Raw genomic sequence first — 25,094 nt, 5'->3', positions numbered from 1 at the left:
CTGTGAGACCAAATGTCCTTCAGCCAAGCACCTGGAAATGGATCTGACAGACATGGATTGTGGAAAATGAAACAGTTGGAGCTGCTAATGCTAACCTCCTAACAGTCTGGTCAGAATGGCCCAGGTGGCTGGCATTTCATTGATACGACCATTCAGCTTCTCGTATTCCAATAATGCTCCCTCTCTAAAACTCTATTAACTGCGTGAAATCTGTTTAATTAAGTCATAGAGGCATCTAGTGGTCAACAAGCTCTACACAAGCGTATAAAGGGGTCACTACATACAAGGAGCCTCTGAGACCCTTTTCATAGGCCAAGGGGGAAACCACTTTAGGGCCTCAGGTGATAAGACGGTTCATCTAATCACAACACAATTCTAATCACTTGCCTATCTGCCTGAGATGGAACTGCATGCTGTGTTTTGCAGCAAAATTACCATTTCTCCTAGGTACTTGATCTTTTTCTTTACAAAGAGTGTATATATATATATATATATATATATATATATACGCACTAATGTACATTCATATAATTACAACACTTCCTCTACACGTATCCACACAATATTTCATTTTAAGGGTAAGAGTCAAGAACCTGTCTGTCAGCGGCGTTATCACAAGGCGAGGAGTGTTGCCAAGATATTCATAGGAATAATGGAACCGAGCATCACATATGTTAACAAAACACTCCTTTGCTCCTTCATCCCATCTATGTCGCAGCTGTGATAGCCATGTAAATGCTTGGCCATTAGAGACCTGCAAAATAATTATAAATGAATCAGACTTTTCGTGGAGGCTGAGAAACACAATCTAATTCTAGGCATAGTGTTGATGCTAGTTCAAGCAAGTTCTTTGCAGCCATATTAGTCTGCTGTAGGCAATCCTTTTTAGTTTTGGAAGAAGGGTCGCCCAATAGTTAGCTAATCACAAAGAATCAAGTGTTCAATTTTCCTGCAGTGCCACTAGAGGGGAAGTGAAGCATTACACTTTTTTTTTTCTTTAAAGGAACATTTATTAGAAAAGATGATGAACAAAGATGATGCACGGTATTAAAACGTGAGCACATCAATACAACACAATCAGTAAAAAAGAAACTAATCTATCTAGAAATTATCTATCAAATATTAGAGTATTGTATCCGGAATTACAGAAACTAACTCATCTTATATTCAATATTTGTTTCGAATTTTTTTATGAAACCGGGCAGATGGATAAAGATTCCCAACAGGGAAATCTGAAATCAGCCAAGGAGACAAACACAATAAACCCTCACAGTGCGACATAAAAGAAAAGATTAATAAGACAGGATGTTGTAAAGCGGGGACCCTTACACCCTTAAAATCAGCTCAGAGTAGTTAGTCGGACACCTCTACTGCTGTTGCAGAGCAATCTGTTCAGTGACGTCAAATTTTATTGAACTTCGCAGGGCAAACCCCAAGCTAGATACGACAATTTATACAAGGGTGCTACACCATTAACCCCCCAGATCAGGAAGCCCTAGTTGTCCTCTTAGGTCTCGCTCAGACAAGCATTTTTTTGCACACAAATAGCCGTGCAATAAGATTGCGGCTCATGTGTGGAAAAATCGCTTAAACGAAGCTAAAGGCGCGATCTACATTTGCACATATTTGCTCGTTCATATGATCCATGGTGCGTGCTGCATGTTAATCCAGGTCCAATAGGAGTCAATGGTAGCGCCTGTGCAAAACGCTAGTCCTATTTTTTCATGCAGCACGCTCCTTAAATGTGTGCATTGCAGCCACGCTTGTCCTATCTTTTGCAGGTGCAAGTGTTTTGCGCGTCTATAAATCGTTCATGTGAACGCTTCAATAGGAAACCATTGATCCTAATAGACGCAATCTTTTTGTGCGGGTATTCATGCGTAAAAAAAATGCTCGTCTGACCGAGGCCTAAGGGTTTTTCCAATTTAGTAAAATAACCTTTTTGGCATAAAATAACAGGACTTTGTGCAAGGTACTGGATGCCACTGTCAACAGGCGATTACTCACAATCCCAAGGAGGCAGACCCTGGGGTACATAATCCTTGGGGCCCCCAGATGACATTCTATAAAAGCAAGAACATAGGGTACCACAATCCCAAAACATATGCATGACCGTTCACACAGCCACCAAGCACCATGGGCAATTTGGCGAAGAAGACAAACAAATGGTGTGTAAATGAGAGAGAGAGTATAATAATCAAAGTTCTAATGACCACTTGCTTGTGAGTCCGTGAGTGAGTGCGTTACATGCTCTGCCCCTGATCTTATAACGGTGACATCATCACAGGTCCTTCATCTTGTGCAATAGGCTGACAGAAGAACAACATTAGGGCTCTTGGATGGGAGGACAAAAATAACAAAATGAGAATACAACTAAGCCGTTATTATCTCAGACACAATTCACCGGTCCTGACAGGAGACACCGATCTACCGCCACCATAGAGATCTGGTGGGCTGAAGGACCTGTGGTGATATCACTCGCACGTGACCAGCGCTGATATGGAAGGAGCCATTCTGGAGTTTCGTAGAAAGTACTGTGTACTGGATAAGCACTAACTCAAAGAGCCACCTACAGAGCCGGACAGCAACTACCAGGACCTGTAATAATGTCACCATCATGCTATCAGTCACCTGTGTGGGAGGAGCCAGGGATCAGTGTATGCAGGAGTCTGGTGTGCTGGTTGTGATCCCTGCTGGATGAGCTGAAGGCATCAGGATGTAGCAGAGATGTGTATGTGATGTGTGGGGATCAGGATGGATGGAGTAGAGCTGTGTGTATGATATGTGGGGACCAGGATGGATGTAGCAGAGCTGTGTGTGTGATGTATAGGCATCAGGATGCATGTACCACAGCTGTGTATGATGTGTGGGGATCAGGATAGATGTAGTAGAGCTGTGTGTGTGATGTGTGGGGACAAGGATGGATGGAGTAGAGCTGTGTTTGTAATGTGTGGAGGGATCAGGATGGATGTAGCAGAGCTGTGGCTGTGAGGTGTGGGCATCAGGATGGATGTAACAGAGCTGTGTGTGTGATGTGTGGGGATCAGGATGGATGTACCACAGCTGTGTGTGATGTGTGGGGATCAGGATAGATCTAGTAGAGCTGTGTGTGTGATGTGTGGGGATCAGGGTAGATGTAGTAGAGCTGTGTGTGTGATGTCTGGGGATCAGGATGGATGTAGTAGAGCTGTGTGTGTGATGTGTGCGGATCAGGATGGATGTAGCAGATCTGTGTGTGGCGTATCGCGCCACCAGAAACACTGGTACTATAAGTTCCTAATAATTACTAGTCCTATATATAAACGTGAGCTGTGTCAATTTATCCTGGACACTAACTAAGATGGGTCCGGAACTAGCCAGCAAATCCTGGCTATCCTCAGAATCCAGATCAGGAATATTGAGAATCCAATTCTAAGCATTACACAGTTACCATTGATATAGGTTGTTCATGTAATTGATGGAGGTGTTTAATGATTCAAAGCAAGAAAAGCTTGCTGTAGCCACTCTTTGCTTAATATGCAAGACTCCAGAACTACTCTTACATGATCTAAAGGTATGGTGACTTGTAAATTTCTAGATGTCATACACAACAGGCTTCTTGTATTAAACGTAGTGTAGACCAAAAGTGGGGCAGTAGCCCATATCAACCCAACTTGTAATCTCTGGTGGTAAAATTAAAGCTAAAAGCAGATACTATTTGAGACTCTTCAACTTTTGCACTAATTCATATACATAAGGATAAATATTTCTTAGACTTGCAAGAAGGATATTTTATCTGCAGTATCCATTTAAAATGTCAGCCCAGCATCACTTAACATGGTTCAGTGGTAAAGACATTAGCACATAATGCTCATTGCAGTGCTGTCTCCGGCTTGGCCTTCATGTCATTGCAGCGAAGTTTGAAAATATGACGACATTTGCACGCTGCCAAGAAAAAAATGGAGGCCTTTGTAGATTGCCAGCTCAGGGCTGTTAAAATAAATGCAGATAATCCTTGATATTTAGAAATAAAAGGACACGTATTATCTCTTATTTACATGCAGCATTTAAATGTTTAACACTGCAAAACATCAACGCTCTCCTTTGTTAACTGTGATGATCTGGTTTATTATATTTAGGCTTTTGTAACTGGGCCAGAAAGTCAAAGAGTATGGAACATAACAGATAACAAATGATTTGAAGAGCAGAATACAACAAAGTATCAATCCAAGAGCATGGCATAATATGCGCACAATGACTTTTTTATGGGATTGCTGCAAGGTAATGCTCCGTATGGAGTCTGATACATCAACAGTACATATATATATATATATATATATATATAGTAACAACATGGGGGTTAAATAGCACCACGGGGGTTAAAGAGCACACCAAACGGTTACTTTCCTTCTTGTTTGGTTTATTCATACAATCTTTAACAGAAACATAGATGACTGGGTCTCCAGAGCAATAATAAATGTTTGCAACAACAAAGTCTCTTTTCAAGTTTAGCCCTCCACAGTCCTTAGGCGAAGCAAGTAAATCCTCAACTGAGGAAACAATACAAGTCCGTAGGTTTGCACAGACCTGTGGATGTCCAGAGCGCAGCTGATCCTTAAGTCTTTAGTGCCTTCAAACCCTTAGTCCAAGGGCAGGCGTACCCCAGTGGTCCTGCTGGAACCACATAGTTCCTGGTCCATAATGTCTTTCTGCTCACCAGAGGAGTTTTCTTTAACCAGCAGTCTGGTCGCAATACAGCCTTAGGCCTTAGTCACACGGGCGTTTTTTCACGCGATTTGCGCATCGCATGACGGATGCGCATGCGCAAATCGCGTGACCGGCGCCGGAAAATCGGCCCAAAAATCGCCCGAAAATCTGCTCCTAGCCGCGTTTCATTAGAAACGGGCCGGAGCTGTCCAGCGCATTGCATTCAATGGAGACGGCAATACAGCGGCTCTATTGAATGCAAGCGCTGCGGGCGAGTGTGGGATGAATTGTCGGGAAGGGGTTAAATATATAACCCCTCCCCTGCAATGCATCCTGAAAAGTGAAAAAATAAAAAAAATGTATGTACTTACCTGCTCCCGGCAGCTGGAGATCCCGGCGGCCGGCCTACAGTGGGTGTGAAGGGGGTGTCTCAGGCTTGCCCCTGATTGGCTCAGCGCTGAGCCAATCAGAAGCAAGTCTCAGTCACACCCATTCATGAATTCATGAATGGGTGTGACTGAGATCAGCCTCTGATTGGCTCAGGCTGAGCCAATCAGGGGCAAGCCTGAGTCACACCCCCTTCACACCCACTGCAGGACGGCCGCGGGGATCTCAGGCTGCCGGGAGCAGGTGAGTACATCCTTTTTTTTTATTTTTTCACTTTTCAGGATGCATTACAGGGGAGGGGTTATATATTTAACCCCTTCCCGACAATTAACCCCGCGCACGCCGGCAGCCCACTGCTTTCAATGGAACGGCTGTATTGCCGCTCCATTGAATTCAATGGGAAAACATCGTTCTTCTCTGCCACAGCTGTTACAGCTGTGGCAGAGAAGAATGATTTGTCTTCTATATGTTCTCAATGGGGTCGGTGCTGCTGCCGCCGGCCCCATTGAGCGCATATAGAGAAGAGAACAGGAATCGCAGATCGCAGATAGGTGCGATCTGCGATTTCTGTTCTCTAATTTATCGGACGAGCACATAAAAAGCGCTCATGTGTCCGATACCATTGCAAAGCAATGGTTTTAAAAAATCGCCGGACGCATGCGCATGCGCAAATCGCGGCAATAAACGCCCGTGTGACTGAGCCCTTAGCTGACGTCTGGTTCTCCCAGAACACACCTCTCCTAGGTGTTGAGGTTAGGGGCGTCTCCCTGTCAACCTCTGGCCTTCTCAGCCACACACTCTGGGCTAGCAGTCCTCCAGCTCCACGGAGCTGTCTTCCTGGCTCTCTCAGCCAAACACCTCCCACTTCAGCAGGAACAAGCCTTTTTATCTCACTGGCCACACCTGTGGGTGTTTTCCCTCTTGCCTCAGGCACCAGACTGATTGTCTGTTGCCCCCTACAGGCCATCGTCTGTAGCGCACCCCTACAATATATATATATATATATATATATATATATATATATATACACATATATACACACACACACACACAACAGTAATCTATAGACCTTAGAATATTCTAATAAGTGCCAATTTCAGAGTCATGGCTAGGTTTTCCTTAACCCAGGGGCAAAGATTCAGTTTGCTGACCCAGTCCTGTATCTAAATGCTTTAGCTGGGGCAGAGTAGCTTGCAAGTTCATCCCCTAGTGCCCAGCAAGTAGAACACATCTTTATAGATATGTCCCTGGCCTAATTATTCATGTCATCCCTTGAGCGTTGCACTCAACATTTATAACATGGTACTTTTAAGCTTCATCCACATTGGTATATTTTATGCCCATATTAGCTATGTATGAACAAGAGCTAAGAGCAGCTTCAAATACTGTCCCTTGCTCTAGAGGACCCAACATATCCGATGCATTACATTTAATTTCCCCTGTTATGACTCTTCAGGGTATTGAACACTTGTTGGTGGATTCTACTAACAATAACAGCAGATTGCTGAGGGCCCTACCAACAAAAGGGGATTGTCAAAAGCAACATCCAATGAAAATGCCAACCGATACAGGTAGAGTCCAGTTACAGGAATTTCTGGGCAGTGCCCAAAGAGTTTAAGGACCCAACAGAGCCCTTTTTATGATGAAAACCATTAACAATCACAGTTCATTTGCTTGGATTCCTCTTTAGGCTGAAATCATACATGGGTACAAATATATAATTCTTTCCTTTATACTTTTCATTCTTACCGGATCCAATTCTAGCATTGGTTTAAAAAAAACCAACATGTATGAATCCAGCCTAAGCCTCCATCATGCCGCTTTCACGCGGTTGTGAAAATCATGCGAGTTTGTGCTTTGTGAAATGCAAAAATCTCGCATTAAATATGAACTTTTGAATGGGGTCATATACATGAGCGATTTTTTACCACATCACATTACGGTGGAAAAAATTGCGGCATGTCCTATCTTAAGGCATTCCTTGTTTTCCTCGCCCCTTGTTTTCAATAGGACCAGAAAACATATTGCACGGCGTGCGATGTGCTTGCGAGTGAGATGCGAGGTTTCCAATTGTAAACAATGGGAAACACTTGCCAATCATAACTATACTGAAGTGATGGGAGATGTTTTTGACACAAAAATACCTTGCATCTGTGGGGACATCACACGCTGGCGAGCACGATATTGGGCCGAGTTTCACAGCCCGATATCGAATGAGGCTGTGTGTAGGCTGCCTCACACAAACCTTCTTGCGGGTATTTTGAAATGCATTGAAAATCAAGTTTGAAGCCTTTTATGGTGTTTTTACAAGCATTTTGGAGGGGGGCAGTTTTTAATTTAAACAAAATTTTGTAAGGTATTTTTCCTGGCATTTTTAAAGTTATATAAAGAATACTATGTAAAAAAATGCTCCTCTGAGAAATATGCAGATATAGAAGATGGAACAATACCTCCGCAGCACCACCTCACTAGCCAAGCCAAAAACCTACTGCACACTGATGAGGGGCAAAAACCTCAAAACAGTTGTCCATATATGGATTCTGGCTTGGCCTTCAATTCCCAGTCATTGTTATAAGGCTTGTCTGAAGAGTCTAACATTGACTTGCAGGAATGCTGCCTTCCAATAGGTGGAGCTTTAGGAGTATTATTCCATCTTCCTCATTTGATAAAAACGCCACTGACCCCAAAAATTCTAGAAAAGCATCAGTAATCAAGAATCTGTTCATTAACACTTTTTTAATGCAGTTTACCACAGGCCTTAAAAGGAGATCTGTCATAAAAAAAAACAATACTTACCTATTCCTCCCCAGTCAGTCTTCTAACCACATCTTCTTCTCCCCAATCTTCTCCAGTCTCCTGCAGTCCCCTGGGTCACCTCACCTCCAGCCGTCCAGAGCCTCTTCTTTCTGTTATGGAGCGTCCATTTTCGTCCTCCTTACTGCAGGTCAATGTACGCTACGTCACTAGTGATGTAGCGTTCACTGCCTAGCAAGGAATGACAAATTCTATACTGGGCTATTGATGCGACTGCTCATGTGCACTGTCTCGTGGCAATAGTATATGAACACTCGCGGTAAGAAAGCATGTATGCACAGTCTCAGCAATAGCTCGGCATAAGATTTAAGCATTCCCTGATAGGCAGTACACTGACCTGCAGGAAGCGGAATGCTGAGAATGGACGCTACATACCAGGAAGAAGAGGATCCGAACGGGCTGAGGTGAGGTGACCTGGAGGACAGCAGGAGCTGCAGAAGATCGGGAAGGAGGAGATGCGGTAAGAAGGCTGCCTGGGGAGGAATAGGTAAGCATTAATTTTTTTTTCTAAAGACAAAACCTCTTTAAGCTAACATCTAGCCAAAGCATACTGGGACCAAAAATATGCAAAAATAAGCAGCAATACACACTACCCAAAATTTATCAAAAAGCGGTGTGCAATTCTAAACTTCCGCTACACTTATACTTTTTGTAGTTAAACTTTTTTCTATAGGGTAATCAAAACCTTAACAAGAGATTTTCATAATATTTCCAAGAAATGTTCACATTACTCTATGGAGGAAACAAGTAGCTACTATTTTTTAAAATTGCTCAGAAATCTCAGCATGTACCGATTATAAAAGAAGAAACCTTTAGAAACTTGCTCGACTGTAGAAGTTTTAAAAAGATTATTACTTGAGGCATTCCTATGGAATCGCTGCATCAAATGCATCGTATTTTTGTAGTAAGACATAAAAAGTGTAAGCCAAATCCTAAAATCTTTCTTCGATAATTAATTTGCTGCTACACTAACGTTCAAAAACTTCTGAAAGTAATGTATTCATATGTAATTTCCCATAGCAGGAATAGACATAGACAGCAGAGGGCCCCTGCGCAGAAGGAGTATATGGGCCCCTTGCTCTAAAACAACTCATCATAGAGTCCCTCTAACAACCCCTCAGAAATTGTGAGCCATACTATTAACTTGACTCTCTACATGCAATCTAATAGACAGTATTAAATTGCTTTTAAGGTGGCTGTGCCCCCCCCCCCCATCCTCAACCAATGGAGCCCTATGTACGGTAGCTGCAAAAGTCCTCTTATAGACGTAGAACCCTATTGAGACTCTATTGTGTAAGCAAATGAAACAAAACAGTTCAGAGATATTCTTTTTTTCTTAACCTTTTCTCCCCTCGTGATAAAAAACGGTGCTTATGAAAGGGAATTGTAATTGTTTGTAGAGTGGAGATTCCAAAAACAAAAGTGAATCCAGCTGTCATGTTAAAAGTTCCAAAACCAATTATCAACATAATCCTTAAACATTTAGACACTTTTTTTGCCTTGAAAATTTGCCAATCCTTTAAGTCATAAGTGTAATTGTCTAAATGTGAATGTAAGAATGTAACGAAAAAAATTACTACATCAAAACATTCTGTCACTTTTACACATAGGCAGGGGCGAGCTTTTCAACAAATGAAATTATTCTTTATTTCATGCTTTTAAAAATGCATTAGGGTAATTGCTCTGCATTAAATTACCTTCTGTGCAATAAGCTTGGCTACCACATCTCTCGCATGAACATCAATTGTGCATATTGTCATGATCTTCTGACGCACCCCGGGGGTAAGTTCCCCTAACAGCATGTTTATAAGGGCATTCAGCTGAGCAATCTGCAAATAATTATATTCAGATGAGATATTAAACTCTGTAAAATAAAATCTGTCATGCGTAAAGTGCTAAATGCATCTGTGAAATGTATAATGCCTCTGACAAGACATGCATTGTTGTTCCCCATCAAAACAAACAACTTTTCAAAACTGCACCATTATGTGGCGCCTTTCACTTTAAGAGAAAGTAATTTAATAGGTGTGTAAATAATTATACATATTTGGGGGGCTTTAGACCTGTGAACTTTTTCCTTATGACATTCTTTTTAAAGTCAAAGTGACTAATTTCGATCCATTTTCCCATGTTAAGATATGGAGTGAATGCTTTTAAAAATGGTCGACACTTAAAAGTCATGCAGGATGTGGGATAATTTGCATGCCATTGCCCATAATCCCTTGCTGTGCTATGCAAATATATATTATTTGACTCCATTAGTTGGAATACATCAATACAGTATACTTATTCTACAATATCAGGGAATAGGGCTATGGCATTCATATTAGGGACTCAACTTGTATTACAATTACATGACGCCAAGCCTTAAGAAATGATTGTGAAAACTAGAAAAAGAGAAGCATTTCTATTTTATTTTACAGATTTGATACAATATGCTGTAAAGTAAGCCATTTATTTAATTCCGAGCAAAATAAGCGCTGACCGCAAAGATACATGTATATACATGTCAACATATGTACACCTTTAGGTCCTTAAGAAATCAGGTTGTAGTTAGAATGTGTTCCTTGTTAATACCATCTGCTGTTTATTACACCTTACGTACCCCTGACCTACTGGGGCAATGCCAGGACCAATGAGCTGTATCCCTCACTGTTAACCTAGTGGTTCTGTTGCCACATCTAGTTATGACGCAGCCTTCCGTGATGATCTAGTTGTTTTAAACAGGAGCTATGGATTTTTTCAATATTGACACAGATGTTCCACAAGGCTGAATCCTGTCACCATTCCTTTTTAATCTAGTGCTCAACTACATCATGAAACAAGCCGAATATAGTTAGCATTCTGGAACATAACCCTCAACAACAGTTTACTGACTTGGACTTTGCAGATGATATAGCTCTCCTCGCACTATCACTCTCTAAACTCCAGCAAATAACATCAACTCTGGAACAAGAAGTGGCATAAGATTGTTTACAGATTAACTGCAAGAAGACACAGATTATACGAGTTGGGTACATCATATCCACAAATGAATCAATCATGGTCAACCAACAGCAGCAGTTGCAAGAGGTCTACCAGCTTTCTACTTAGGTAGTACAATCACCAATGATACGGATGCCAAACATGATGTCCAGCATCATACTGGGAAGGTGTGGGCAACTTTCCAATATCTACATCTTATATGGGCTACCGTTGCACTGTTATACACTGGAGCTTGAAGAAGGCTACAAGGCCGAAACGTTGCTGTTAGAGATGAGCGAGCATACTCGCTAAGGGCAATTACTCAAGCGAGCATTGCCCTTAGTGAGTACCTGCCTGCTCGGAAGAAAAGATTGGGGTGCCGCCGGGGGGCGGGGAGCGGCGGGGGAACGGAGGAGAGATCTCTCTCTCCCTCTCTCCCTCCTGCTCCCTCCCGCAACTCACCGCTCCCCCGCGCTGGCAGCTGAATCTTTTCTTCCGAGCGGGCAGGTACTCGCTAAGGGCAATGCTCGCTTGACTAATTGTCCTTAGCGAGTATGCTCGCTCATCTCTAGTTGCTGTCATTTGCAGTGATGGGAAAATAAAACAATAATTTTATTGTATTCTGACATACTGCCGGTCCACTTTTCTGCTATTGGACTTTCTATGGAGTCGAAGGTTTGAGGCTCCCTGACTGGCGATTGCATATGGTGGCCTGACCCAGAGTGAGATGGAACATTAATGCTGTTGATGCAATTTGTATGCTTTATTCTGTGATCAATGCAAAGTGATAAAGATACCCATAGGCGAATGTTTCCTGCATATACACATATACTATTGAGACCAAGTCGTTTTACTTCAGCCATATGGATGACCTTTACACATTTAAAGAGGAATCTCAAAGATAAGTGATTTGCAGCAATATCATATAGAAATTCCTACCTGCTTGCGATTATAATCTTTCAGTGCATTTTCAAAACCTTCCTCTAGCCTTTGAAAGACAATTTCCACATCAGTTGCCCACCATATTTGACTGGCGGTGAGTGAAACCTGTGCAGAGTAATCAAAGAGCCATTGATCCCGAAGTTTATCCTCATACACTGCTACAGCTTCCATGATTTCCTGTTGAACTGTTGATTTCATGGTGTCTTCTAGAAGCCCCAGCCAGCTCTCAGCCTTAAGTAAACCAGGAAAATCAATGTTTACATGAAGAAAGTTAATTCACACAGACAACTTAAATGAAAAAATACAAGATGTTTACGTTTGGATGGTTGGTCATGAATTTAAACAGAAGAATCATTATGGAATGGTCTTACTGTGCATGATACTGCCAGTAATATACAGTAAGAATATCCTGCCGGATGTCTTCTGACATCGGAGCTGTACAGCCTTAAATCAGAATGTCTTCAGACGTCCGACAGCCGATTAGAAAGGGTTAAGACTGTTTCAACATCCTTCAAATTCAGAGCCATCTAATATATATACGCATTTTAGCCGGATGTGGTGTGGTTTGTTATCAAAACAATTCTGCCCTCATGTGTATGCATTATGTATCATTCACTACATACTGTGCCTCATATTCACTCATCATCACCATAGTATCTATATGATGGGCCATGGAAAAGTAGCCCACTTGATCGTATTGGAATTAACTTGCTAGAGACAGTTTTTGGGCATGGGCAATTGTACATTGCCTTTGGAAGAATAAGGAGAAGAGCAGACATAAAGGTTTTGCAGGGAAGATTATTGAAAAACACTGAGAAAGTATTTACCTGGAATGTTGTTTACCGAGAAGTATTTTAATTTGATGCGCTATATATGCAGTCGCCATCCTGGAACGATCTTTCTACTAGTTTTCCATATTTATGTTGTATTTTAACATTTTTGATTAACAGTTATAATTATATATCTGTGTTTTTTGGAATTTGGTCTATATTACTATTGTATTTATTGAATGATTCTCTTCTCTCTCAAAAAGGAATAGATTAGAACCGAAAGAGGGTTGGAACTATTCCGGTGTGTATATTATGTGACTGTGATTAATTCTCAGCATTGTTTCTGAATTCTTAACAGTGCTGCTTTCCATGACCTCAAACTATTGTACACCGCTTTTACTCTTTTGGAGCGATTTGGACTAAACCCTGGCCCTGCCTCTGTAGACCTTTTATTCTTTACTTATTGCTTCTTTTTTAAAATTTAGTCTGACTCAAGAATGTAGTGTTCGTGTGAAGAAGTCACATAAGAACTATCAGCATCAGACACATATGGATCTATACAAGCAAATGCTCAGGGTTTCTGAATTTCATGCCTAGCAAAATCCATCTTACACCCCATTGCATATATTTGGCAGCATCGGAGAGTGGCTGTTATATTTCTTCTCAAGGGCGGAGACCCACCAAATTTGAAATGAAGGGTAATAATGTAATCTTTATGCAGCCTGAAATGAGGGGCACTGTTAGGACTCGTTAAACATCACTGACTACTAAATAGACCCTTTCATGAAACCTAACTATGATATAGCAGATAAATGTCAGCCAACGGGTGAGTTTTGTCGTCATGTTTGTCGAGGATCCTAGCAGCAGTGTTACCTATGCTGCCATAATAGCAGTCCTGCACTTGAGCTCTTGAAGGCAAGATGGAGATATGAATTTGTACGTTGGTGAATTCACACTCATAAAAGTTAATCAGAGAGGTGATTAGGAAGCATTGAAAGTGTATTCTTCAATATTACCTGGCCTGTACACACACACGATTTGTTAAAGTAGACAAACTCCCCTTCTCTGCTGTACATCCCTTCAGCAATCTTGCACTCGTATTCTTCATCTTCAAATCTCAGATCAGCCACATTGTCAAACAACTTCAGAAAGTGTCTCAATACCTGAACCACAAGACAACATGAACCACTGGACCTTCTATCAACTACTTATAATTTATGGTGCAAAAAAACATGTAACACGAAATAGAAAGTAAAAGACTACATGACCAAAAATGTAGCCATTAGTATTGGAGGTTGACAAAAAGGACACACTTGTTAAAGGGGTTGTCTCGCGAAAGCAAGTGGGGTTAAGTACTTCTGTATGGCCATATTAATGCACTTTGTAATATACATCGTGCATTAAATATGAGCCATACAGAAGTTATTCACTTACCTGCTCCGTTGCTGGTGTCCCCGTCTCCATGGCTCCGTCTAATTTCGGTGTCTTCTTGCTTTTTTAGACGCGCTTGCGCAGATGGGTCTTCTCCCTTCGGCTTGGCTCGGCAGCACCGTGTTTTGGCTCCGCCCCTTGTACGCGTCATCGCGTAGCTCCGCCCCATCACATGTGCCGATTCCAGCCTCTCAACCTGTACCCCCATTATTCGGTCCGGTTTGTTAGTTAGTACTAAGTCCAGAGTGGCCCTCCCTCTAGCTGGCTCCTGCACAAGTTGGGTAAGGTAATTATCTTTTATTGTTCTCAAGAATTCATCACCCCTATGAGATTTGCAGGTTTCGTTTTCCCATGTTATATCCGGATAATTAAAGTCCCCCATGATAATTACTTCATTGCGGTTTGACACCTCTTCTATCTGCCTTAATAGTAAGGTTTCAGTTTCTTCTGTTGCTTTTGGTAGTCTATAGAAAACCCCTATCATGATTTTGTTATTTTTTTCTGTATTTCTACCCACAGAGATTCCACATGTTCATCTCCTGCACCTATATCTTCCCGTAGCCTCAGCAATAAGTACAATTTAACATACAGACATACCCCTCCCCCTTTCTGGTTTCCACGGTCTCTTCTGAAGAGGTTATAACCCTGTAAATTCACTGCCCAATCGCACTTATCATCAAGCCATGTTTCCGTTATTCCGACTATATCATAGTTTTCATCAGTCATTTTCGCTTTAAAGGGGTTCTGACACAAATAATTTTTTTATGCTTTAGCAGCCATTGTTCCCTGGTCTGCCTAATGGACCCAGGGAACCCATGGGTTAATGGCTGCTAAAGCATAAAAATCTTATACTTACCTGTTCTCCTGTTGTTGTTGACATCGGGGGTCATCTCCCGGCAGCATATTAGCACTTTCTGCTTAGGTTAAGCAGCCTGACTAGAGCCACCTGATTGGTGCACGCTGTGCAGTCACATGGTGCCGAAGAGCCAATCAGGTGGCTCTAATCAGCAGCGCTGCTTAACCTAAGCAGAAAGTGCTAGTATGCCTCCCGGCAGGCAGTCTTCTTCCTCCAGCAGCCGCGCCGCTCCGGGATCGCGCGCATGCGCAGTGGAGAGGTGCCCTCTGACAGGAGTCAGGACGGGCCGCGTCTCCACTGCGCATGCTCAGCACTCCGGAGTTCAGCCAGGACGGACGGGCCGCCCACAGCAAGCACTGCTTGTGACGTGCTTGCTGTGGCGGTCCGTCCGTTGACCTCGGAAGTGCCTGACGGACGGACCAGAGCAGGAAGCGGTCTTTTTGACCGCTCCTGCTCTGCTTTAAAAGCACAGAAGAAGATGCCGGCTGGAGGGGACATGCCTGGCGATCGGGCCAGGCCAGGCAAGGTGAGTACAATTTTTTTTTTTTCATGTCAGAACCCCTTTAAGCTCCCCCACTTTACCGATCAGACTTCTTGCATTTGTGGTTATACAATTTCGTCCCATGTAAAAGAACCTATAGTCTCTCACATTCGCCGTAGAAGTGAATGAGAAAGTCTGAATGATTGCTTTTTAAACCGAACGATAAGCAAATGAGCCAACAATGGTTTTTATGCCTGCATAAATTGAACGACAAAGGAAAAGTGAATGATTTTCATACATTGTTCAGTCATTGGCTCATGTTTAGACCAAACAATTTGCTCCCTTTTGCTCGTTTGAATGATTGTTTTTGAATTATAATTGCTCCACCTAAAAGCACCCTCAGCCATGCTATCACAATCAAACTGAAATTTGTCCCATCTGTTTTTGGCAAGTATACATCTGAATGAGGTTGATGAATATTGACGGAGCGGATGAGGACTACTCAGTATTGGACCTCAGCTAGCCAACCATCAACCTCCCTCCATTCCATAAAAGTGAAGGGAGCAGTGGTTGAACATTAGGAATTCGGGGCTGCAACATTCTCTACATCCCTGGCAGTCCAGGGACTCAGGGCCCCTGACAATTATTAATTAGGGAGTAATAATTCAAATAGACTAGGTGAACTTCTAGAAAAAACTAAGCAAAACCAAAACATGCAATATAATTGGTTTCAAGTCAAAATACTAAAAGGCATCTCACGTTCATAGTATTTGGCAATCCAGAGTTATTGCTATACCAAACTGCACTAATCCTATGTCCTATGAGTAACAATGCTGAACAAGTCAACACAAATTAAGAGAAAACATTGGCTAGCTAAGTGTCAACTTCTACACAACAGAATGAAGTTATTCCTGACCAACAGAATCCCAGAAATGCTGCTAGGACTATATATTTTCATCCAGTGAGTGCATCTAGAGAACATTCATCTCAGGAAATCAGCAGTGGAAAATTTCAAGTACATATATCGGTGCATGCTCCATTAAACTCAATCAATAGTCCACAATACTATAGAAAAAGGAGACAGAAGCAGTATTCCAAATCCAAGATCCTTTCATGCACCATGCAACGTTTCAGCCTATATACAACTTGAGACAAGCTGTATATGGCCTGAAACATGGCATGGTGCGTTAAAGGATCTCAAATTTGGAATACTGCTTCTGTCTCCTTTTTCTAGACAACATTCATGGTTAACCTGCTTAGGCTGTGTTCCTTTGGAGATGATCTCTAGCAAATCGATAGATGAAACAAAGTAAAATCTTGGAAATCTAAGACGTTTGGACTCCAAGTAATCTGCTAGTGACTTTTCACACAGTGTCAACCTATGACAAAAAAAAAAGAAATATAAACATCATTCATCATTTTCCCTAAAGATTAAAAATGAGATATTTTAAAGCGTAAATAGAATCAGAAATGTCACATATGAAGAACAGTAATTAAGTAGACTCCAACTGCAAAAATATCCAATTCCAAAATGTTGTTAATCTGCATCTCTGGCAAATGTAGAAAAAAACATGTTATTTTGTTTATGAACTGAAGAAATCAGTAGTCCCTAATCTGTCACTAATCATAGACTTACTGTGATTTGCTTCGTAGGAGAAGGCAATAAAGTCTTTAAGATATTTAATCTGATTTACGGAGACTGCATTTTCCTATCCAGTTTATACAATTATATTATTTCTGTTCAGCACAGCATTATCTTTGCTTTCAGAAATTCATTCAAAAGGTTTAACTTCTTATATACACTGGTGTGCAAAAGTTTGGAATAACTAAATGGGTTGTGCCAAGTTATAAGGTCATCCTCTGTCCACAGTATAGAGGATAACTTTATGATTATTAGGGGTCCAACCACTGGGACCTCCATGATCCTGAGCATGGGAGTTCGTCAGTCACCAAGTTGATGTGGTTGAGGCCATATAGGAGCGCCACTGCTCCATTCACTTCGATGACAATGCTGGAGATCCTTCCAATGTATGCAGAAAGGTCTGTGACACTCCAACAACGTGAAAGCCAAACAGGCTGAGGCAATAATACAGGTATTGAAAGCCAACAAGAGGACAGAACCCTAGGCCTCTATAATAATCATCCATTATAGTAATCGAGTGGCAGCATACATAGTGCAAAACGTGAAAGTCTCTTTATTCCTCCATTCAAATTGCACCATTTTGTCATGCACACTGGCCCCGTGAACAGCTGATTAGCTGGGATCCCGGATGGTAGATCCCCATTGATCTATTATTGATGGTCTATCCTACAGATAGGTCAACAATAGTTTACAACTGTACAGCCCCTTTAATAGAGGAACGTTGTAGCCGCTGTTTTGCAACCACAATATTTGGACTTGCCAAGGTTCTACTGAACTGGACTTACCTAACTGTTTGGGGATCTAAGTACAGTTCAGTAATACTGGAGGACTTATGTGTATTGTGGCCATAATGTGGATGCTTACAGTTGTCTGACTACAATTGGATCATAGTCCGGATTGCTAACACAGCTTTTTGTTCTTTCTCTAGATAAAATAATTGCTCCGTCTTCTTATGAAAACGAACAAAAAAGCCAGGATCCAGGATTTTAATAAAAGAGAAGAAAATAAGACAAGGATAAAAATATTCTCCACATATATTGCAATTATTTTAACTGGATATTCAGGGGTTTTTTTTTTTTTTTTTTTATGTGATCTTACATGGAAAACCCCTTTAAGCACTGTCTACATGTACTAATCATGTATGCGTTTATGATTTTGCACTTCTCCTTTTTCTACAAACACTTATTATACTAATTAACTATTAACATAGCCACATTGTCAGTGTAGACTTGTAGCACAAAAGATCCCCAATGCTAGGGCAAAAAGAAAAATCACATAACATAAATATGTTGTGGAAAAAAGTGGACTGCGTTTCAATGATCGGTATCTGCATTCTCAAATAAGATTAAATCCTTAGCTAATTTACCTTTAATATGAGACCGAAAAGGTAATGACCCATAAAATTTCAGCTCTCTGTAAAAATTGGTTGCACAAGTCTCATTTGGTACAAGATAAATTGCAATCATTTGTTATCCTTTAATTAAACCATTTTTTATTTGCACACATATTCCTACTTCTATTCGGCAGATAAAACAGTTCTCTTCAGTATACCTGCACTGCACACATTCATGTTTTTTGTGGTTTTTCTAACAATAAACTTGAAAAGTTATATTGAAATAAAACAGATATCATGTCTATCTGATTTTGCAGTTAGGAACACCAGTCATGAAATACAAGAAAAGTCCTAAATAATGTACATCCTTCACGCATGGCTATTCATTTATTTATTCATTCATGTTGTATTCTACAACACTGTTCAATGACTGTCCTCATGCACCTCAGTTTCTGTCCCCAAAGAGGCTTACAATCTAGTTTTCCAATCTCAAAAACACTTATATACAGTAGAGCAAAATTTTATTGGAAGACAATGAACCCCCCCAAAAATTCACAGACACCAGGAGAATATTTAAACCCCAGATGGTGTCCATGGTCAGAATTGAACCCAGGACCCCAGAGCTGCATGACCACAGAGCTCACCATTGAAAACAGCACTAACTAAGAACCCTCTATAGGGAGGCATGTTGTCTTGCAAGTGATCTGGCGGCTCTATCTCTTCTTGATAGGTTTATGGTTCGATATTTGTTGCAGAGATTTACTGCTTTAAAAAACAGTGCGTTCAATGATTATGGATATATAGGAATGAGCTATGGGGGTCCCACAATGTTTTCTAGGGGGCCGTGAACTGCCTTTTGATAAAGTACATTTTTATGTGACTTTGCCGTATACTTACCTTATATGTAGTTGGTTGTTTTCTGCGACGGTATTATAATAAAGTACTTTTTTGATTATCACTCTCAGGTATTATTTTATATGTATGTTCCATGGGTTTCTTTTTTACATGTAAGTGGCACATGGGCTACTTACTATAAATGTCCTTTAATCTGTTGTGTTAATGCGCTGTCTGCATATACGCTAGTATGATGATTATTGATCCACAATGAGGCATAGATACTTTCTTTGGCTTTTTTAATAGTATCCATGGACCCAGATTAATGATGATATGCATGGTTTGCTTAGATAGGTACAACTTTGGAAGAACCACCTGAGATGTCTAGTGTTACACTGTAGGATTGATACTAGATGTTTGGTGCTCTGGAATGGATGGTATTCGTGTTTGGGTTGTTGTTGTTCTTAAAGGTGAAATTCTTCTTCATCTTCAGTTTTTTAGCAGAGGCCTAAATGTTTGTGCTAAAATGGACTGATATTTGGAACTTTTCTTATTAATTTCATCATTCCTTGACTAAAGCTCCAGTTCCAGCAGTAGAGAAAGAGCCCCAAAGAATAATGCTGTCTCAACCAGCTTCACTGTAGGTATGGTTTTCTTTTGGTGATGCTCAGTGTTGGCTTTGTGCCAAACATACCTTTTGGAATTATGAGGGACATCCTTTTCTTAGTAATGTCACTGTTGTGCCAAATTTTATCCACTTCTTGATGATTGTTGTCACTGTGTTCCATGGTATATGTAATGCCTTGGAAATGTTTTGCTACCCTTCTCCTGACTGATACCTTTCAACAATCAGATCCCATTGATATGTTGTTAGCTTTTTATGGACCATGGCTTTTGCTAAAAAATGCAACTCAGAAAATGTCATGAAAATTCTAGTAGAACAGCTGACCTTCATATGGGACAAATCAGAATCATTGTAAATAATGGCAGTGGTATACTGACTACAAATTATTATAAGTTTAAATGTGATTGGCTAATTCTGAACACAATAACATCCTCAAATATAGGAGGGTATTCACATTTCCGTAGCTTCATTATTTTAGTTTTGTTATTTTTATATCTTTCCACCATAAATGATTTTAACTTGTTTTTCAGTGGAATTGTACAGATAATGGGTTGCAGTGAGGCCTCGGTCACACGGGTGATTTTTCGCGCGATTTCCGCATGCGATCTGCGATTTTATAGAACCCTTGCTTTGCAATGGTATCGGACACATGGGCGCTTTTTATGCGCTTGTCCGATAAATTATAGGACACAAGAAATCGCAGATCGCGCCTATCTGCGATTCCTTGTGTTCTCTATATGCGCTCAATGGGGCCGGCGGCAGCTGGCGGTGAGGGCTGTGACCAATCAGAGGCAGCCCATTCAGCAGGTGGGGATTTAAAATCCCCGCCTGCTGAATACTATTTAGAGCAGTTCAGGAGAACTGCCGGCTGGCCGCGGCTGAACTCCGGCTGCACGGACAAGGTGAGTATATATTTTTTTTTTTATTTTTACACATTTTTGGATGATTTTCAGGGAAGGGCTTATATTTTTAAGCCCTTCCCGAAAATTCATGCTGCGCTCGCCGGCAGCCCATTGCTTTCAATGGAGCCGGCTGTATTGCCGGCTCCATTGAATTCAATGGGCTGGACAGCGCTCCTGTGATCGGGCCCGTTTCAGATTGGTCCCTGCGCTGAGCCAATGAGAGGCAGCAGTCACTCACCCATTCATGAATTCATGAATGGGTGTGTGAGTGAGATCTGCCTCTGATTGGTCAGGCTGTGACCAATTAGAGGCAGCTCATTCAGCAGGCGGGGATTTTAAATCCCCGGCTGCTGAATACTACTCACATTTCTAGATGAATTGCAGGGAAGGGCTTATATATTTAAGCCCTTCCCGACAATTCATCCCGCGATCGCCAGCAGACCATTGCTTTCAATGGAGCCGGCTGTATTGCCGGCTCCATTGAATTCAATGGTCAGTGCTCGTTTAATCGAGACGAGTACCGCGTGGTGCTCGTCTCGAGTAACGAGCATCTCGAGCACCCTAATACTCGAACGAGCATCAAGCTCGGACGAGTATGCTCGCTCATCTCTATTGATTAGCTAATTTTGTCAACTATAAACCATATAATAAGGAGGTAAAAAGATAAATAACAGGACATGATGAATTCAAATGTACAAATAATTAAAACGTTTACCAGCAGAAACAACCAATACAAACCTTTGCTGAAGAGCCTCCAATCTTTCTAGTAGTCCTAGCTCATTTGTGACTACAATGACTATGTTGGTGTTGATGATGCTTTTCATTAGCTCCTGAAAAAAACATATAGTCATGTTTTGAACATTTCCCTATATTTTATAGAGATAGATGGGAAGATAGTATAGACAGTTGTCTGGGACTATGTAATGAAAATGGGGGTGGAGCAGTGGGAGGGGTTAGTATAGTAAGAATTGGCAGAACAGTTAATAGAGATACACTTTAACAAAATTCCTTTAACCTGTATGGTGACTAATGCTAGAATTCTGACCAATAATGCTGATGAACTGGAAGTAATAATGTCTGAGGAAAACTATGACATAGTGGGAGTAACTGGGACTTGGTTGGAGGAAAGCTGTGACTGGGTGGTTAACTTACAGGGTTATAGTTTGTTCGGGAGGGATCATAAAATATGGAAAATTGGAGGGGTTTGTCTTTACATAAAATCCTGTTTAAAGCTCATACTATGTGATGATATATGTGAAAGAAATGAACAAGTGGAATTTCTATGGGTAGAAATACAAGGAGGGAAAAGCAATAATCAAATATTTGTAGGGGTTTGCTATAAGCCACCAAATCTAACACAAGCCACAGAAAATATATTACTAAGGCAAATAGATGAAGCCTTAGATGATAGTTACCTTTCCCAACTTCTGTAGGACCCAACCAGGGGGATGGCCATTTTGAACTCGGGTCGGGGAGCACCTGGGCAATAGTGACCATAGTACAATAAATTTCCACTTGTCTTTCAGTATGGTGTTTTGTCAGGGGGGCACAAAAATACTAAACTTCAGGAAGGCAAAGTTCAATCAGCTTACAGAAGCCCTTAAAGGGACCGCTCCAGCGTGCTCGCGCCGGAGAGCTGGTCTGCGCATGCGCAGAAGACCTGTGTGGTGCGAGCACGCCAGAGCGGCCCCATTCAACAGAACAGAAGAGCAGACAGCGCAAGCGCGTCTAATCGAGGGAGACAAAGGCTTCGGTCGGTGCCATGGAGACGGGGATGCCAGCACCGGAGGGGGTAAGTGTATAACTTCTGTATGGCCAATATTTAATGCACGATGTATATTACAAAATGCATTAATATGGCCATACAGAAGTGCTTAACCCCACTTGCTTTTGCGGGACAACCCCTTTAACTTTATTTTTTGAGACAATGTCCTCAGAAAAAAAGAGTACAGACAATAAAAGGGACATTTTTAAAACCATCTTCAATACTCATAGTAAGCAGTTCATACCTTACAGGAATGAAAGGGTTAGAAATAGGAGAAAACTAATATGGCTCAATAAAGCAGTAAAGTGGGCAATAAACAAAATAAAGATAGCATGTAAACTGCTAAAACAAGAAGGCAGCGAAGACGCACTAAGAAGCTATAAAGAGAAAAATAAATTATATAACAACTAAATAAAAGAAGTAAAGGAAGAGACAGAAAGACTTATTATCAAAGAGAGTAAAACTAATCCTAAATTGTTCTTCAATTATCAAAATAGCGAAAAGATTACAATGGAAAGTGTTGGCCCGTTAAAAAGTAATGAGGGGAAGAATTGTAGATGTTGATGAGAAGGCAAATCTGTTAAATAGTTTTTTCGTCAGTATATTCACTCAAGAAAATGAAATGTCAGGTGAAATGCAGAGTGATAAAGTAAACTCTTCATTAAATGTCACTAGTCAAATCGCCAGGTCCAGATGGCATACACCCCCAGGTCCTAAGAGAATTAAAGGGGTTCTGACACATATAATGTTTTTATGCTTTAACAGCCATTGTTCCCGGGTCTGCCTAATGGACACAGGGAACCCACAATTTATGGCTTGTTAAAACATAAAAACCTTATACTTACATTTTTCTTCTGTTGATGTTGTGCAGCGGGGGCATCTCCCAGCAGGCAGTCTTTTTCCGCAGACGAGCCAGGATGGGCCCCCCTCCAGGATTGTGCGCAGGCACAGTAGACAGGTGCCCTCTGACAAGAGTCAGGACAGGGCTGCCTCTCCACTGCGCACGCGCAGATCCTGCAGGTCAGCCAGGACAGACGGGCCGCCCACAGCAAGCACTGCTTGTGATGTGGCGCCCGTTCCTCCACCCCACAAGTGGCTCACAGACAGAGCAGAGCAGGAAGCGGTCATTTTGACGGCTCCAGCTCTGCTTCTAGAAGCCACAGAAGAGGATGCCCGACGGAGGGGACATGCCTGACAATCAGTCCTGGCCAGGCAAGGTAAGTTAATTTTTTTTTTCTCATGTCAGAACCCCTTAAAGTAATGTGATAGACAGACCATTGTTTCTTATATTTAAGGACTCTATAGTGACTGGGTCTGTTCACCTAGTAAATGTGGTGCTGATATTCAAAAAAGGGTCAAAAAGTGAAACTGCAAACTATAGACCAGTAAGTCTAACTACTATTGTGGGTAAAATGTTTGAGTGGTTTCTAAGAGACGCTATCCTGGAGGACCTCAAGGAAAATAGCTGTATAAATCCATATAAGTATGAGTTTATGAGGGGTCGCTCCTGTCAAACCAACCTGATCAGGGTCTACAAGTTGGTAAGTTGTAGACTGGACTGGGGAGAGTCATTCGATCTTGTATATCTCGATTTTTTCAAAGCATTTGATACTGTGCCACATAAATGGTTGGTATCTAAAATGAGAATGCTTGGTCTAAGCAAAAATGTGTGTAAATGGGTAAGTATCTGGCTCAATGATAAAAAGCAGAGGGTGGTTATTAATGGTACACACTCTGATTGGGTCACCGTTACTAGTGGGGGACCACAGGGGTCAGTATTGGGCCCTATTCTTTTTAATATATATAATAATGACATTATGGAGGAATTGTACAGTAAAATAAAAAATATTTGCAGATAATACTAAACTATTTAAAATAATTAAGGATCGTATATGGTTGCAAATGAATCAGGATAAGCTGGGGTTTGGGCAGAAAAGTGGCAACTAAGATTTAACACTGAGATTTAACAATGAATGCAAGGTTATGCATATTGGCAGGGAAAATATGTGTCACTAATACATGCTGAATGGGAAAACACTGGGCATATAATGTGGTCTGTTGTTAATTCTACAGGGAATATATTGCTGCTAGGTGTAGAAGCTGCATCACATTTATATGCCTATATAACACATGGTCTGTCGTTAATAGGGACAAATATAGGCATATAAATGTGATGCAGCTTCTCTGTCCTGTGCTCATCTGTAAAATGGCCGTTGATTACACTGTGCCTATGTTATATATAGCTAGGTCATGTGATGCAGCGGCAGATATTCTACAGGGGACATATTGCTGCTGGGTGTGAAAGTCTTTATACAAGCAGAGAATTTAAACATGGTTCTATTCAAGGTAGCAGAGAAAGTTGCTGCATCACGTTTATATGCCTTAACGAAATGTGGTCTATACATTGGAAGAGGGTATATTTCTGCTGCTGTTAATGTAGATAGCAGCAGAGCAGCCAGAAAAAATACACTTTAGTGTGGGGAATATTGCAGTTTTCTGTTTGTGGACTCAGACGAGGTTCAAAGTCGCTAGCCCAGGCACTATGAATTATTTGCAACCCAGTGAGTTATGTCTTTGAGCATTTTTCTCACCTCTGTGATTTTATGTAGTTATTTGTGAGATAGCGTAGGTTCTGGCATATGTGCAGTGGCCTTGCCGTGGC

General features: G+C 41.3%; 1 protein-coding gene across 1 annotated transcript in view; it reads right to left on the bottom strand.

Annotated features, from left to right (window-relative positions):
* Positions 1-25,094, bottom strand: part of LOC136577882 (dynein axonemal heavy chain 11-like) — a 386,682-nt gene that overhangs the window by 249,706 nt on the left and 111,882 nt on the right. The window contains exons 20-25 of the mRNA XM_066577801.1: positions 21,406-21,497; positions 16,584-16,710; positions 13,580-13,726; positions 11,791-12,024; positions 9,585-9,716; positions 594-754 (exon numbers count right to left, since the gene is read on the bottom strand). Coding sequence (XP_066433898.1) covers positions 594-754; positions 9,585-9,716; positions 11,791-12,024; positions 13,580-13,726; positions 16,584-16,710; positions 21,406-21,497 — 893 coding nt within the window. The remainder of the gene's footprint in view (positions 1-593; positions 755-9,584; positions 9,717-11,790; positions 12,025-13,579; positions 13,727-16,583; positions 16,711-21,405; positions 21,498-25,094) is intronic.

Source organism: Eleutherodactylus coqui, chromosome 8, assembly GCF_035609145.1.
Source record: "Eleutherodactylus coqui strain aEleCoq1 chromosome 8, aEleCoq1.hap1, whole genome shotgun sequence".
NCBI classification, from domain to species: Eukaryota; Metazoa; Chordata; class Amphibia; order Anura; family Eleutherodactylidae; genus Eleutherodactylus; species Eleutherodactylus coqui.
Note: the sequence above shows the minus strand (reverse complement) of the source record. Positions and strands in the feature narration are given on the sequence as shown.